The sequence below is a fragment of the Chiloscyllium plagiosum genome, unplaced genomic scaffold (assembly GCF_037043375.1).
Source record: "Chiloscyllium plagiosum isolate Xiang-an unplaced genomic scaffold, Cpla_swu_hap1 HiC_scaffold_15, whole genome shotgun sequence".
In the NCBI taxonomy this organism is placed as follows: domain Eukaryota; kingdom Metazoa; phylum Chordata; class Chondrichthyes; order Orectolobiformes; family Hemiscylliidae; genus Chiloscyllium; species Chiloscyllium plagiosum.
Genome location: NW_028270153.1, coordinates 71,217,611 through 71,235,301, shown reverse-complemented (window position 1 = coordinate 71,235,301; position 17,691 = coordinate 71,217,611). Strand labels below are relative to the sequence as shown.

Sequence of the window (17,691 nt, the reverse complement as noted above, 5' to 3'; positions counted from 1 at the left end):
CGTTTGGACATGGACTGCTTCAGTATCTGAGGAGTCGCGAATGGTGCTGAACATTGTGCAATCATTAGCAAACATCCCCATTTCTGACCTTATGATGGAGGAAAGATCATTGGCGAAGGAACTGAAGATGGTTATGCCTAGGACAAGACCTGAGGAACTCCTGCAGGGATGTCCTGGAGCTGAGATAACTGACCATCTTCCTATGTATCAGGTATGACTCCAACCTCAGGAGAGTTTGCCCCCAAAACCCATTGATTCCAGTTTTGCTTGGGTTCCTTGATGTCACCCTCAGTCAAATGCAGCCTTGATGTTAAGGGTTATCACTCTCACCTCCCCTCTGGCATTTAATTCTTTTGTCCATGTTTGAATCAAAGCAGTAATGATGTCAGGAGCTGAGGGGCCCTGGCAGAAGCCAAACTGGGTGTCAGTGGGTCTCTGGTCAGGCTGCCTAGTCGTTGAAAGAACATTGGGATTCAATTCTAGGGAGCAGCTGATTTTCCATTGTCACCTCAATAGCAACCTAAACATTCAACACTGGCCACAATCTGTGTGACTGGAGTGCTCAATCCTCAAATCAAACCAATTTGTAACATCACTTTACCACAAAAGAACAAAACAGGATGAACAAACAGTGCCTTCAATTCAAAATTTTTATTTTTTTTCTCAACTGACATTATGTTACAAGACACAACTGAATCATATTCTTTGCAGGAGCTGAACCTAAACATCCATTCACAGACAAAAGAGATTTTTAAAAACTTTCTCTTGCTTCATTTACAGAAAGTACCATACAACTCACACCCAGAAGAATTATTGCTTTTCCCAGAGAGTTGGTTGAGTGTTGAGGAAGAACACAGCTTTCAACTCACTGCCAGGCACTCTGCACCTCCAACTTGAATACCCTGTTTTACACTTCTCATTATTGTAAGTGTGCAGGAATGACTAAGGAATTAAATCCTAGCTTACCCATTAAACTGGAAAATACTTCTCCAAAACAAAAGAAAACAGGAAGACTAAACCCTATTTACAAGAGGTAAACAACTTTTTTTTAAAAAAGGTTTCAAGGTTGCACCTTATTTACATTACCCATTAAATTACACATAAATAAATATGTACATTCAGAACACTGGTTCCCTTATTACCCTATTTACCCTGTGGAGGAAACTCTGCCACTGTTTGGAGAACACGTTGCTGGCTGTCTGGACACACACACACACACACACACACAAACACACCCTACTTGTCAAGCAGGGCTGTAACAATCTCTGGGCTCACTGGTGGGGTCAAGGTCAGATGGGAAAGGTCAAGTTGCTACATGGCAGTCTTTCCCAGTAAGTGTTGCAGGTCAGTCTAGTTTGACAACATCTGACCTATGACCTCTCCACCCTTGTCACAGGTCAAGCTCATGTGAGGGCTCCAGTCCTAAGGTCAGGCTGACCAACCTGCACTCCAATTAACTGACCTTACAAAGGATAATGAACATCTACGTTGTCCCTTGAACCATGGAGAAGGGTACTTCCCTGTGTAGTTGCCCACCATTCCAGCCCAAGGGCGTTAAAATCTTTTCAAAATCACATCAACATAATGGAGAAACCACCTCTTCTACAATAACAGAGGGGAATTTCAGACATGCCTTTTAAAGCATGAATCCAGTCCCATCCCATTTCAAGGCTTCACCCTGTTTGACTTCTCCCACCCTCTGAGAATCTCAGGCCAGAGATGTAAAGGTGCAGCAGAAGGGGAAACAGGCCAGAGGAAAATGGACCTCATTGTCAAGCTGAAGTTGAGGAAAACCCGTGAGCTACAGCTCATCTGCCTGTGGGCTGGCAATTCCTTTGAGGAGATTAATAAGTTTAGATTAGATTACTTAGTGTGGAAACAAGCCCTTCAGCCCAACAAGTCCACACTGACCCGCCGAAGCGTAACCCACCCAGACCCATTCTCCTACGGGCAATTTAGCATAGCCAATTCACTTAACCTTGTAATATTTGTAATATTTTTAAACAGCTTAAAAATAACAATGAAAAATCACAGACACTTTTAAAAAAGAAGGCAGGTGAACTCCTGTTGCCAATGGCAGACAGATATACACTTACTAAATACGTTTGTGTAACATTCCTCAGTGGATTACTTTAACCAGATTTTGTTTTTTGAACCTTACAAGCATAGGCTACTGCTGCTCATGCTTTCATAAGTCATTTCAGGGCTTTAATTTTCCTCCGATTTCCCAGCCTGCTCTTACTGGTGGAATAAAAGTTAGAAAGTTCAAACCCACTTTCTGATGCAACCCACAGAGCCCAGTATTGTGAGATACGGTCACTCCAATCTGCCAATACCTCGTCCCGTCCACTCATTGAGCAGTCGGCAGCACAAACAGAGTTTTCAAATGTAACAAGAGCTCCACTCAACTTTTCAAAAAGGTCGATTTTAAATGGGGCTTTCGTCCACCCACTATTGCTATATTACCTTTCAAATAGGATGGGACAGAAGGGAATTATGCTTGTTTGTACAGAATCTCAGTTTGCTAGTAACTCACAAGTCCCCAGAATGTAATCCTGAACTGACTTGTTCAGATTTTGACTTCCCTAAGGTGGCCTACCATGTGGTTAAAGTGTGTATAAAGAAGCTGTTTCAAGTCCCTGAATAATGCACAATAGGTAGGTTCACCTCAGGGATTGTTCAAGTTCAATGGCTTTTACACCACATAGTGAGCAGAAGATCTCAGGAAGCATTGAAGAGTAAAGCTCCCCTTTTGAACCTGCATCAATCAGAGATTTCACTGACACTTTTATCCTGGGTCCTGTTCGAAATACAACCAGCTCAATCTGAAATAAAATCAGAAAATGCTGGAGAAACACAGCAGGTCTGGCTGCATCTGTGGAGAGAGAAAGCAGAGTTAAAATTTCAGGTCCAGTGACCTGAGCCTGCTCATTCTGCATCATCGACTTCAGAATTCAGATAATCATCCAGTTAATCAAGGTTAATCATTGGCAAACACAGAGCATGAAACATATTGTGTCTTTCCCATTTTTGTCTGTCCAAATTTCAGCCAACGCATTTTTCAATAACATCATGCTACGTCAGCAACAAAAGCCTGGTCCGGTCTGACATGGAGATAAAAGGGCAAAGTTTAGACAATGTTGCATCAATGTCCGAGCTCACTAAAGCAAGAAGAGGAGTGAGTCACGGATGATTGGTACCCATTGTACGATCTAGGAACCCTGTGCATTCAACTGCAATCCCCATGACAGACTGGTCTTTCAGCCTTTTCGTCTTGAGATCCCAGCCATGTTGCTCAGCTGTGGGGTATTTGGAAAGTTGAAGAGTTCTCTGCTCCTGTGAGACACAGCACGGGCCTGTTATTGGAGATCAGTGATCCTAGAATGCCGTAGTAAAAGATGAAAGTGCCCCCATCACCTCAAAGGTTCCTGTGGTTTCATTTCCTTCTTTTCCTTTGAGGAGTGTTTTAGCCCATCTCAAGATGGCAAATTGGACACCATAGCCCAAGCACTGTTGGCACAAACCCTGATGCCAACACTATAGGGTCTGAGGGTTTAAGCAGTGGCTGTGTCACCTTGTGTGTGAGCTGTTGGAAGATGATATTGTAGGTGCCATTGATATTGCCACAGAGGTCAGGATGTTCCACTGGCAAATGTGACCACCAGCCCAGGGTCACACAGAAAACCCAGTGACAAAGGGTCTCCACTTTCACGGGGCTTGCAGTTTGGTATTTTAAGTGGAATGGGTCATCACAGAGCAATAACGCATTGGTGGTGCACAGGGAGGTATGAGCGATCACCTGACCGTTGGGTGCCATCTTGTTCAGGGTGCTGATGGAGTTCCAAAGGGGGTCCCAGGCATAAATTTTAAAGGGGAGGGATAAGGTCTGCCAGCTGCTGTCGAACAGCTCACTTCCTGTGTTTCTCATCTTTGTCCGCGGCTTTGTTGCCGCTGTCCTGTGGACTCTGACCCCCGCCGGTGGTCATGTACATTTTGTCCAGGGCCTTCACTGCTTCGTTCAGGTAATTCTGTAGTGAGGTCATGGCGGCACAGATGGCAGGGCTCCCAAAGCCGTGGGTGATGAGGCTGAAGTGGGTCAGACATCCCTGAATGCCAGGCTCCAGGATTGGGCCTGGTCGCGTGTTGCCCAAGGGAGACCGGTCCTGGGTCAGCATGTCAGTAAATTCCTTGAAAATTTGCCTGAAAAAGAGAACAGAAATTTTAAAAAGGGGGTTGACTCACACACAGGTGGCCCACATGAGCAGGTTTCCCGTGATCATTCCATGAGATAAAATGTGCTGCACAATAATTGGCCCTCCCAATAAATCAATGCCAGTCTTTGTGTTCCACACATCACCTTCCACTTTACCTACACATTCTTTCACCTTCTTCCATTTAACCAGCATGTATTATAAATGCATCTGTGCTGTTATCTTCAACAATTCCTCATGATAATTACAGATAAGGAACATTATATTGACATTTTTGGTTGAGTGATTCAGCCTAAAGTAACACTCAGCATTTTCCCCAACCTCCCCCCCACCCCATCCCCCACCCCAAACCATTTCATTCATTTCTTAAATAATTCCATGGTTTTCGCCTCCACTATGAATCCACTCGATCAGTGATCTCCATGCGCCAAGAAAACTCAGTTATCAACCCCACATTTACCATTAGCCAGTTTAAACCACCTTCAGAGCCCAAATCTCCTCATGTGAAGGAGAATTCCAACTTTGCCGTCTAGGTATTTCAATAAGGTCATGAAGGGTGGTAGGGGTGTGGGGGAGGTTGGATGACCCAATTGATTTCAATGTAATTGATTTCAATGTAGACAACCTAGAAACATGATGTCTACTCGTTGACATGATACTAGCGACAGTGAGCAACCAGTGTTGCTGGGTGACTGTGTGCCTCAGTAGAGGACATAAGACCATCAGAGGTTTACACCAGTTCACGCTAACCTGCAATGGTTAAGCCAACCCATACCTCTTAATGCTGAGCTGCCTTTTGGTTAGCACAGATACAGGAATTCATTGCACAAGTGACTCTGACCCGGGGAGATGAGGGAATGCCATGGTATGGCAGAGAGCAGGAACCAAGGTTCTCTGATGCAGAATTTGGGGTTTGGCTTCAGGAAATGGACAGCGTGAGAAGACCCATTAACCAAAGAGAGCCAGGTGATTCTCCAAACAATTCTAAAGCAATGTGAGCTGACAGCAGTAATTTAGTAATGTCACCTGACCAGTGATACTGAATTTCCTAGGTGGACAATTGCATTTGTTAGCACGCTGTTCCTGATGACGGGAAGAGTTAGCATAGTCCTATCAGACCATAAGGCTGCTCTCTCATTAAAGAGAGATAACTGGCAATGATTTAACCTGACGGTCACCACAGCTGAGGGGACAGGCTGAGCCTTTCATGGTAACCTCAGCCTCAGGAACTAAGGACATAGTTGCTATTTTTGCAGATGCTACAAAGATAGGTGGAGTGGCAAGTAGTGTTGAGGAAGTGGGGAGGCTGCAGGAGGACTTGGACAGGCTAGGAGAGTATGCAAAGAAGTGACAGTTGGAATGTGGGAAAAGTGAGTGAGATTACTCTCTTTGAGAGGAAGAATAGAGACGTAAACTATTTTCTAAACAGGGAAAGGCTTTGGAAATCTGACACTAAGAACCTGGAATCAGGTTTGTTACTTTGGTGGACTAACAGTGTGAAGCTATTCGAAGTTGAGTGCAACTTGATAACCAACTCAGGCCCTTTCTGAAAATTATGATTGTGAGAACATCGTCACAGGCAGTATGGGAGGAAAAGACACTTAAAAAGTAAGGAAAACAGAAACCCCAGCCTAATCTTCTCTTCTCCTGCCTCAATATCTCTACGGAGATATATACAATCAGATTTGCTCCCTTGTTCACACAGGGTGCTCTGTAAAATCTGCCAATTTCAGCAGACCCACAGAAATCAGCAGTATAATTGTCACAGAGTCTGTGGAGAGACTGAATGACATAAGGAACCATTGAAAAGCTCTGTTTTTTATTTTTGAACAGATGTTTGAAAATGATGAACAAAGGGCTGATTAGAGACAGAAAGTCCAGAAAAATTCGATGTAGTCATTGCACAACCTATCATTCCCAAACCACAGTGATGTCAGCTGATGTTATGGTGTATCCCATGGGGTGTCCTGACTTGACCAGTAAATCAACAGCAAAATTCCAAGGGAATGAAGATGGGTGGTCACCCTAAGCCAAGCCCTTCTTCACAAGCGTTAACCCAAACACTAACAGCACAGGAAACCTCCACCTTCACTGACTGGGCAGTAAGCTAGAAAAGTCTATCACCTTCCTTCACAGAACCAATCCTATTTCTAAAACACACGTGATGCTCAACAAAAAGCCCCTGTCAGATAGAGAAGATGACAAGATGGCCCATTGTGTTTGAGAGTCAACTTGGCTCCATTGGCAACACGTTCAGTGTTGAAAGGTCAGAGTTCATTGTCAGGTTTGGGCATCAGAGCTCTCAGTGTCAGCACTGCAATGGTGGGGAGGGAGGGTGATCGCTATGTATGAGAAGGCCAGCAAAGTTCTGCCAAAAACAAACCAAAGCAGAAATTTCTGTGCAGCCAGTCTGGTAGCACCTATGGAGAGAAAATAGAGTTACCGCTTTGAGTCCAGTGACCCTTTTGTTCTCATTTGTTTCAGATTTCCAGTATCCAACAGTTCTGTGTTTTATTTCAGATGTTCTGGCTACCTGTTCTGGTACAGGTTCTCGGCTCCACTCCACTTTTGAGGATGTGTCATGGAGCCATACAGCATGGAAACAGACCCTCCAGTCCAACCCATCCACGCTGACCAGATATCCTGAGTTAATCTAATCCCATTTGCCACCATTTGGTCCGAATCCCTCTAAACCTATTCCTGTACCCATCCAGATGCCTTTTAAATGTTTTAATTGTATCAGCCTCCACCACTTGCTCCAGCAACTCATTCCATACATACACCATCCTCTGCATGAAAATAGTTGCCCCTCAGGCTCCTTTTAAATAAGTCCCCTCTCACCTGAAATCTATACCCTTTTGTTTTGGGCTCCCTACCCTGGGGAAAAGACTTTGTCTATTCACCTTGTCCATGCCCCTCAGAATTTTATAAACCTCCAGTTACCCCTCAGCCTCTACACTCCAAGGAAAATAGTCCAGCCTCTCCTGATAACTCAAACCATCCAATCTCAGTAACATTCTTGTAGATCCTTTTTGCACCCTTTCCAGTTCAATAACATCCTTCTGATAGCAGGATGACCAGAATTGTATGAAGAACGCCAAATGTGACCTTACTAATGCCTCGTTCGGCTGTAACACGACGTCCCAATTTCTCTGACCGATAAAGGGAAGCATGTCAAACACCTTCTTCACCACCCTGTCTACCTGTGATGCAACTTTCACAGAACTATGTATTTGTTCATCAACACCCCCCAAGGCCCAACCATTAACTGTGTAAGTCCTGCCCTGATTCATCTTACCAAAATGCAATACCTCACATTTATCAAATCAAACTGCATCCACCACTCCTCAGCCACTGGCTGTTGTTACTGTAACTGTTTGATGTATCAGAAAGTGAGCATCATTTGGCTTGTGTGAACAGGGAGATAGTGAATCATCAGCAGATGTATCTACATCTCTCCTAATTGTCCACTCTAAACAACGGAAACTGAAATAGAAATGGAAACAATTTGGTGCACCATTCACTATCGCAGATGACCACACAAAGTCATGTCCCCCCCCCCTACTTGGACTGAGTCATAGTCTGAATGTAGAGAGTCTTTGATTGATTAGATCCTGTACTTAGCAGTGCAGCTGTCAGCATGCATATACTAGCGTGTACACAGGACACGTACAAATGTAAGGGGCATGCCCACAGGCAAGAATGCCCACATGAGATAATACATGCTCAGACTGCACACTGACAACACAGACACACAAGCGAGTACATGCAGCCACTAGTAACACAGACAGACTCCTGACAACATGAAAGAACACAGCCAAGATCAAGGATGAATCCAGTTGGATCCTGAAACAAAATTCGGAGCCAGGAATCATTTTAACTTGTAAAAGATGTTGCTAGTATAGCTGCTGTAATCAGGCCTATACACGCACATCATCCATCAGCAGAACTTACACAGGCAGCTGAATTGAAGTAAAACAATGATTTCAGGCCACTTGGAATAAATCTCAAATCAAAAACGCTGATTAGGATGGAGCTCAGGGCCACTTTATCGATACATCCTTCCACAAATTGACTCGTCCAGTTTGGAATCTATTTGGTACATCAGTTGAAGGGATGTATCCCAACAAGCAGCTGTCTATCTCGCGTCTGCACATTAACTGGTTCTCTTGACGTTCTCTTTGATCCATTCACAGGGAGCAGGCTCAATGTGAAGGCGAGATCACTCACAGCGCATGTTCAAATGAGTTACGCCATTGGGGGATAACAACCCAATTCAGCCCAATACAGTCAGATAAAGAATCAGAATCCCCAATCTGGGCACATTACAGTTTGTGTGGTCTTTCTCAAAGAACAGACACCATTGTTACATTGGAGACTCCATCGACAAATTTGATAACAAGCTCCCCACAAGCAGCAATAAGATAAATGACCAGATAATCTAACTGAGGTGTTTATTGAGGGGATAGCTACCATTCAGACGTGAGGAGAACTCCCTGTTTTCCATTATGTCACACTCCTCAGCATCTTACCAGCATCTGTACCCTCATCCCTGCCAGGTCTGGGGCACCTGCACAGTCCCAAGGACCTGCTGGGATCTCGAGCACCTTCTACCCAGAAGAGGCCAGAGGCCAGAGGGCCTTAGACTAAGGAGTACTGCCTCAGAGTGTTAGGTCCCTGTAGGGTACCAGCAGGAGCGAGAGCAGGCCTGCTCCTGGCCTTTCCTCTGGGGGATGCAGTCTGGAGACTCTGATGCTCTGTTAAATCCAGCCCTATGTTCTAAAATCTGAGGGGAACTCAACCCATGACCTTCTAACTGAGGCCACAGGCTGGCAGGCAGTGTTTAATAGAGTGCAATAATTGGATCTCTTCAGCTCTCAGAGTTCTGACGTGACAAATTACAATTCCTTGCACACCACCAGCCCCAGGTTTGTGACAATGTTTTTTCACATTTTATCATTTTGGAGAAATTGTGGGGACCCATGCTGAAATTGCAAATGGTAGGGTAATCAGATGCGACTCAGTACAACACTCCAGCTGTGGTTCTGAGCCACTAGTGTGAACTTAAGCACGCATTGGAGAACTGCTTTCCACCAGGAAAGGGAACTGGCTTGTCAAAGGGAATAGCGGACTGTAGTCATATTCCCCTGTGGAGTGTGAACATGTCAGGATGTAGTACATGAGCAATTTGTGCCTGAACACATGATTCCCCAGAAGTTGAGAGATATCCCACCCACCCTGTTATTGATGAACTCATAGATGTTAATAGGGCAGCAACTGCGTTCTGATTGTATCATGTGGCTATCAGGGGGATTCCTGCGTCTCTCCTCATTCAACAGTCCTTATGTTCCATCAGACATGGTTCTAGTCTCCATTTGCATGTCATAGAATCCTACAGCATTGCAAGCCCCTCAGCCCATGGTGTCTATGCTATGAAAAAAACATTCTAATTAGCTCTATTACAACATGATGTTCCAACCTTTCCCTTTTCATGTATGTATCAAATCCGCTCTCAGAGCGGACTGTTGCTTCAGTTTCCATCATCTTTCCAACCAGTGTAACTCCAATTCATAACAACTTACCCTTGTAAATAAAAAGACATTGTCTCTGTTGATTTTTTTTGCTACCTGTGCCTTCTCTTTACCTGCTGTCCTGCTAGTGGTAACGCTTCCCTCTTATTCACCAACTTCAAAATTATTTGTATCTCGAATTTTATGAAGGTTTGGCATAATCTCCTGGCTTTTGCATTCCATATTTGTTTGGGAGGCCTGAAGTTGATAATTTCTGTTCTTTCATTTTTCTCCCTGTCCCCGCAATTCCAAACACGACATCTTCCAGCCACTCCCCACCATCAGTGACCATCTTAGTGGGAGGGGAAACTTACTTGGCTGCAAGTAGCATGTTCTTCCGACTGCTGATCTCACTGCGGTCGATATGCTGCCGGGTCAGGTATTCCGCAGCTGCTTTAGCAGGGAATTCCGTCTCACACACATAACCAAAGTCACGGGCCAGGTGCACAGCTTCACCTAAAGGTAAAAAAGGCATCACACGGAATTAGTAAGTCAAAGCTGGCAGAATCTGGATAATGGAGAGTAGGACAGTGACAAACAGGGGAAGCATCTATATCTGACTCACATTTGCCTTGGGGACTGCAGAGAGCATTTGGCTTGAAAGTAACCCCACTCTCAGAGTCAAACCCCACTCCGGACAGAGTGGGGAGCACAACTTGGACTCAAACTTCTGCTTTGAAATCCTGGAGTCTGAACAAATAAAACTAACTGCAGGCTCTATGAAAGGGGACACATGTGGGACAAGGGTATGTCTAGTTGGGGTAAAGTTCATGACATGCTATATTATGTACAAAAAGAGTTTCTCTCATGCTATATTGTCTTCAAATTAAATCACGTTACATTCAAATTAATGAGCACAGGATTATTTAATTTTGGGGTCATGACTCATAGCATTGGTTAGAATCTTCAAGTTGTTTTTAAACATTTTTGGATCGACCCCATGAGGATCTCATTAGTTGGGAATGTCTGGGGCCAGTAAATGTTACAGACTCAACATCCCTCTGTCTACTCTGAAATATTCAGAAGTCACACACACTAGGTTATAGTCCAAGAGGTTTATTTGAAATCACAAGTTTTCGGAGTGCTTCTCCTTCAACAGGTAATTCTCTAATACCCCAGGATGGCTGGTGAATCTCTGAAAGTATCAATTTCAGACCATTTATTTTTTAATGGGTAGGGGACAGTTTCCCTCATCACACTACATGTAAGGCAGTTACTCGCGCCTCTGTGACAAATGCCCAGGAGTGTTCTTGCTGTTAACCAGTTACGGAAACTTCAATACAAAGCCTGACTAAATGGTCTAAAGTTGGCTTCCACCAATTTGAGGAGATCTGATAGTGTGAAAGCCTAAAGAAATCACAAGTGAATGTCATTACTGCACAGCATAGCGAGATGACACTGGACTCCTGAGTACGATGGGGATAAAATGGAACCTGGACATACCTTCAACGAGGGAAGTCAGCAGTGTCACATTGGCAGCTTTCCTCCTCCCAGCAGGAAGGTTTAACCCGATTTTGTCCAGCCTCTCACGTAACGACCTGCCTCCGTTTTTTGACTTTGCCCTGGCGAAAAAACACAATTGGGAAGTTTACTTTCCAAGCACAAAAATGTGTGGCACATCACAAGAAAAGAAGTTTGGATTCCTCTACGTCAGCATCATTCCAATAATGCAGGACTTCCACTTGCCTAATCACCATTGCAAGGGATTGCAAACAAATGGCTACATTAACCAGCCAGACTGACAAATCAGATGTCAGATTTACGACAGAGAAAGAGACAAGTTCAGCATCACCTGTCCAAGGCATTGACCCTTATTCGATTGATGTTATTTGCATTTCTCTCATTCCCCCGTCGAACACTAAGTTGAGGTACTGAAAGGATTCACAAGTTGATTAGTAATTTGCTTGAGAGTTCCTCCTATATTCAGAACCATGCTCACACCAGCTGATGGGCCAAGTCCAGTGAGATATCTTTATGTTCTCATGGCCCACATGACATCCACACTGAACAGACCGGTTTCCAGCAATTTGTTGTCTTAGAATTCAGGGACAGAGCAGTCAACAAAAGGTGTAGCAAGATGCTTGCTCCCGCAGAAGGTTCAGCATTCTAATTACTTTGACAAAAAAAATTATGTTACGCAAGTTCAGTCATGGATTTCAGATTGGCCAAGAGGCTGACACATATTGCTTCACCTTACTATATAGGCTGAGAAAGATTCCATATGTCTTAGATCAGTTCATCTCCATTGGGAATGTTAAAATGAATACTGGGGTCTCCGCTAGAATTCTATTTCCATGATTTTACAGAACAGAGAGAGGCAGTCAGGCCCAAAAAGGACACTACATCTCCCCGACCATAATCCATCGAGCTACCAAGTCCACTGTTCCTCAGCTGCTTATCCAGCTTCCCCAAGAGACATTTATGCAATTCATCTCAACCATTCCATTGGGTACCAAGTTCCATATTCTCACCACTCGGGTGAGTAAGTGGCTCCTCCTAGATTCCTTTCTGAGTTTATTACTACCCACAGTACATTTGTAAACCTTAAATGTGAAGGTTTTTTGAAAAGAGAAACACTAATAATTCCTGAAGCACAAGTCGTTGATTAGACACCTGTATTTTTGAGGTTTGCCTCCTGAGAAACTATGTAAGGCAGTGGTACATAGCCTTCCACTCACTGGTGCTGGAACGCCCCTGACTGCAGGTTCTTAACGCTCATTCCATTATGTGTTCTTCCAGCTGGAATTTCTGGTCTGCCTTCATCCATGATGCTTCAACATAGCCATTCATGGTTGTGTACTGGTGATGTCACTGGGCTTGTAATCTAGAAGCTCAGCCAATATTCTGGGGACATGAGCTCAAATCCCACATATGGCAGACAGTGAAATTCAAGTTTGACTTTTAAAAACATTCCAAAATAAATAGCAAGCCCATTGATGACCTTTAACCTGTCAATTGTCATTAAAACCTAGATTAGATTAGATTCCCTACAGTGTGGTAACAGGCCCTTCAGCCCAACAAGTCCACACCGACCCTCCAAAGAACAACCCACCCAGACCCATTCACTTACATTCACCAATGCACCTAACACTATGGGCAATTTAGCATAGCCAATTTTCCTGACCTGCACATCTTTGGACTGATGGAGGAAACTGGAGCATCAGAAGGAAACCCACGCAGATACGGGGAGAACGTACAAACTCCACACAGATGGGGTGGGAATCGAACCCGGGTCCCTGGCACTGTGAGGCAACAGTGCTAACCACTGAGCCATTGTGCCCTCCACCTAATGTCCCTTTGGGCATGAGAACAGTCATCCTTACTTGTTCTGACCTACATGTGACCCCAGACCGACAACAGCAGGTTCACTTGCAACTGTCCACCAGGCAATAAATGTTAGTCATAACCTGCAACACTCAGCAAATGAATGTTTTTTTTAAATCATGGGAATGTGAACATTTTTCCATAACACCCACAGTTATTTTTAGGTAGGTTTTCTTTAAAGATCTCACTGGATGAGTGAGCGATTAAGTAGCCTGATGGTGGGGCTGGGTCAGTATAGGTGGGTTTTAAAGTGGCTGGGTGGGCATTTGATATAGGGGACGTTTGGGTCAAGAAAATGATCAAAAGTGCAGGCAGTTCAGTCGGGACTGTTGGACAGTTGGATTGGGGGGTTCGGCAGTCATCGTAGACGATCATAGAATCCCTAGAGTGTGGAAGCAGGAGATTCAGCCCATTGAATCTGCACCGACCCTCCAAAGAGCATCTCAGCCAGACTCACCCTCTATTCACATAGCCTTAATTCTTCAACCCTGCAGTCATTCTAGAAAATCCTTTCTGTAGCCACTCCAAAGCCTTTATATCCTTATTAAGGTGTGTGTACCCATGATGGGGAACCATTCTGTAACAATTATCAAGAATAAAGCAGCCTGCTTGATTGCCACCACAGCTACAAGCTTCCGCTCCCCCCACCATTGACACTCAGCACTAGTGTATACTGTATACAAGATGCACTGCAGAAATTCACTAAAGATTCTTAGACAGCACTTTCCAAATGCAGGACCACGGGCAGCAGATACCTGGGAACATCACTGTAGTGATTGCAACGAGCTTAGTCAGGTGGACCTCATAGAATGCGAGTTCCCTGATTGGGGCTGTAAACCTGGTCAAATCGGGGAGCCCTGGCTGACAGATACAAACAGGATTGTCAAATATTTTGGTCACTGACAGTTAGCTCTGATGGAATTGGATCAGTATCAAGAACTTTCCACATATAAATAACAGGTGACTTGTTAATGGGGTACTAGCCTCTGTGAATTATTTTAACCAGCCCAAGCAAGTTTCCCTCCAAACCACTCACCATCCTGACTTGGGTATTCCTTTACCTTCACTGGCTCAAAATCCTGGCATTCTCTCTTTATGGGCATTGTGGGTCTAATCACAGCACATGGGCTGCAGCGGTTCAAGAAGGCAGCTCACCCCCACCCTCTCAAGGACAACTAGCGATGGAAAATATATATTGGCCACCAGTGATACCCATACCCCATTAGTTAATTTTTTAAAATGGATAAACAAATCTCAGACTACATTCAAGCTTGAGATAACTTACTGAACTTTATACTATATGTTTCTATTTGCAGATATTTCTGAATCAACCTGTTCAGAGATGTTATTGTGCACCTCTGGAGGAGGTGAGATTTGAACTCAGTGCCTCATGCCCCAGGGACTTTATGCATCCATTTGTAAAGCCCAGAATCCTACATTCTCAGTAAACAGCTTAATCAAGTTGTTCTGCTGTGTTCAGAAATGCGCAAATACACAATTCCAAGTCTTGAATTTCTTGCGCCTTGTCTTTAAAATTGTATAATTGATGGCTTGTCTTGATTCTTTTCAGTCTTTCTGCCAAACTGTAGTATTTCCCATGTTTCTATGTTGAGATCCATTTGCCAAGTGTATGCCCTTGCCAACCTGTCTCTTTCTTCCTGAAGTTAATTATTCTCTGCACCCCTGTTGACCTTTCACTTGGAAATATGGAGCCATTCACCATGACTGTCTACTTTCTATCCATTCCCCATTTTTGTATTCATACCATCAATGCCCATTCATTCCCTATAGCTTACACTTTTGTGTATTGACACTTTACTGAATGCCTTTTCAAACCATCTATATATTGCCCTCAGTCACCTCATCAAAACTCACAAGTATATTAAACATGACTTTCCCTTCACAAATCTGTGCTGATACACCTTCATTATTCCAAATGGCAGATTCCTAATGTTCTCCCAGAATACCTTTCCTCAAAACATCATCCTCACCGACATTAAGCAGGATGGCCTACAATTGTCAGGTTATCCTTCATCCTTTTGAACAAGGGTGTAACATGCAATTTTCTAGTCCCCCAGCACTGCTTTCACCATCCCCTACCCATGCCCAAGGCAGATTGAAGATTTGTGACCAGCAGTTACACAATTCCTGACCTTCTCTCAAATGCCTAGGAGGCATCTGGTCCAAGTGACCTATCTACCTGAAGTGCTGCTAATGCTACAGTTATAATACCACCTCTGAATCTGTTTCCATCTCATCAGAATCCTGAAACCTTCCTCATTCTCTATAGCATTGGCAGTTTCCTTCTTTGGGAAGCAGTTGTGTAGTTAACGCTTTCATTTTCTGAAATCACTGAGCAAACCAGATAAGAAGAAGCAAACATAACATCAAAAACCAGCCTAAGCTCAGTCTTGCCTGCCTCTGATTTCTCTATAATGCAGTACGTTAACTGTCCTATTGTCTCAATCCTCTTTCTCAATCAGCCAACTACTGTTTCTGGCTCAGAATTCACAAAGTCCTGAAGCAGTAAACTCCCCCCAGATGTCCAGAGATTAAATGGCAATTAACTTCATATTTTCTGCTTGCTCTATGAATTTTGTAAATTCTACTCAAATGTCAGGAGTATAATTCTCCTTTTAAACAGAATTCTCCCACTGCTAATGAACAAGAACACAGGAATTATAAAAACAGGATAAGGCATGTCCTTTAATATAAATCAGCCCACCTACTCTCCTTGTCATACAATTCAGCCTCACCTACAAGCAGTTAAATGCCATTCAAAACCATTTATGCAGTGTGACTTAACAATCTCTCCAGTAACGTATCTCACAAATGTGAAAATAATTCTCCATTCTGATTTTTTCATTGTGATCTTGTGCCCTCCACTCCCCCTGGGATTTGACTTGGTTCTGGAGAAGACTCGAGACATTAACTGTTCCTCTGTCTACAGGGGCCTGTTGAGTTTCCCCAGAATTCTCTGTGTTTGTTTCAGTTTTCCAGCATCCACCGTATTTTATGCAAATCTGTAATTACAATGAATCATTTGCCCACTTCTGTGTTTATTTTTGATTAATCGTTCATTCGGCACATTCCCTTATACAAGGTCCTGGGCAAGTGATATCAGTTATCCAAGTGAAATTTCCCTCTAAATACTGAATAATTTGACGTGACACAATCATTGTCTGGAAACTTCGGAACTTTTGTCACGGTCAGTCTATTTAAGGAGCTCGACAAAGCACCATCAATAGGATTATAAGCAGAGTATTTTTTTCACATTGAATGTTGAGAATACCAAAGGCAACATCTGCATGTTTAGTTCATATTAGAGCTGTTCCTAAGATGGAGGACAGCCACATCATCAGATTATTTGGATGGAGATTAAGTGCTCAAAACATTAAGTGTGGGAGCAATTGTGTTCAGCGGCAACTCACCCTCCACCCACTACCTGCAATCTAGCTCAATCGGGCTATAATCAGGTGAGTTAGAGCCAACCCCTGAGCAGGTTGGAAAATCATGGGCCTCAGTGCTGAAGTTCTGCCTTGCTGGAGGTTTTGGTTACTCAAAGGCTGGCAGCTTTGGGAAGGTGGAGGCCTATTCCTCAGAGAATCCAAAGGCAAGGCAGGCCAATCTCTTTAGGAACTCTTTGTTTGGGAGTCGGAGCCAAGGGCAGAAAATTGGCTTCCTGCAATCACCTTTTTGCCCCTCATCCCTGTCTTGGATTGGTTCCAGTTGGGGCAGTTGGTGGCAGGTCATCCAGACTTCCTAGTCACTTTTGCCACCCATTGGGAAGACAACGTAATCAGGCTGGTGGTGAGTTTAGCACCTTTAGATGACCATTAACTTATGGGAGGCTGGTGGTGGTATTGCCTTTCAACTTGAAATTGAGAAACCCAGGTAATGTTTGCAGACCAGGTTCAAATTGCACCATGACAAGATAGCAGAATTTAAATTCAACAAACATCTGAAATAAGAGTCTAATGATGACTATGAAACAACTGAATTATCACAAAAACCCATCTGGTTCACTAATGTCCCTTAAAGAAGGAAATCTGCCATTCTCACTTGGGCTGGCCTACATGTTGACTCTAAATTACCCTCTAAAATGGCCTAGCTAGCTATTCTGTTGTATCAACTGCTAAAACCAGATAGATCACCAGGCATCAACTTTAGCACCAGAAACAACAATGCCAAATCCAGGCCCTGTCAATCCTGCAAAGCCCATCTTACTAACATCTGGCGGCTAGTGCCAAAATTGGGAGAGTTGTCCTGATGAAGGGCTTATGCTCGGAACATCAATTCTCCTGCTCCTTGGATGCTGCCTGACCTGCTGTGCTTTTCTAGCACCACACTCTCGCCTCTGATCTCCGGCATCTGCAGTCCTCACTTTCTCCCTGTCTCACAAGCAACAGCCTAACACAGTCATACTCACAGAATCATACCTTACAGACAATGTCCCAAATACCACCATCACCATCCCTGGATATGCCCTTATCCCACTGGCAGGACAGACCCTGCAGAAGTGGCAGGAGAGAGTCTTGGTTCCCATCTTGTAATAGAAAGAATGGAGTGTGGCACGGTGGCAGTAT

General features: G+C 43.9%; 1 protein-coding gene across 2 annotated transcripts in view; it reads right to left on the bottom strand.

Moving 5' to 3' along the window:
- Positions 1 to 632: 632 nt before the first annotated feature.
- The window catches only part of LOC122540767 (transcription factor AP-2-alpha), a 62,549-nt gene continuing 45,490 nt past the window's right edge, over positions 633 to 17,691 (bottom strand). For both annotated transcript variants that reach the window (XM_043676975.2, XM_043676974.2), the window contains exons 5-7: positions 11,225 to 11,343; positions 10,096 to 10,237; positions 633 to 4,200 (exon numbers count right to left, since the gene is read on the bottom strand). In XM_043676975.2, the coding sequence (XP_043532910.2) occupies positions 3,909 to 4,200; positions 10,096 to 10,237; positions 11,225 to 11,343 (553 nt within the window). In that variant the 3' untranslated portion in view covers positions 633 to 3,908. The remainder of the gene's footprint in view (positions 4,201 to 10,095; positions 10,238 to 11,224; positions 11,344 to 17,691) is intronic.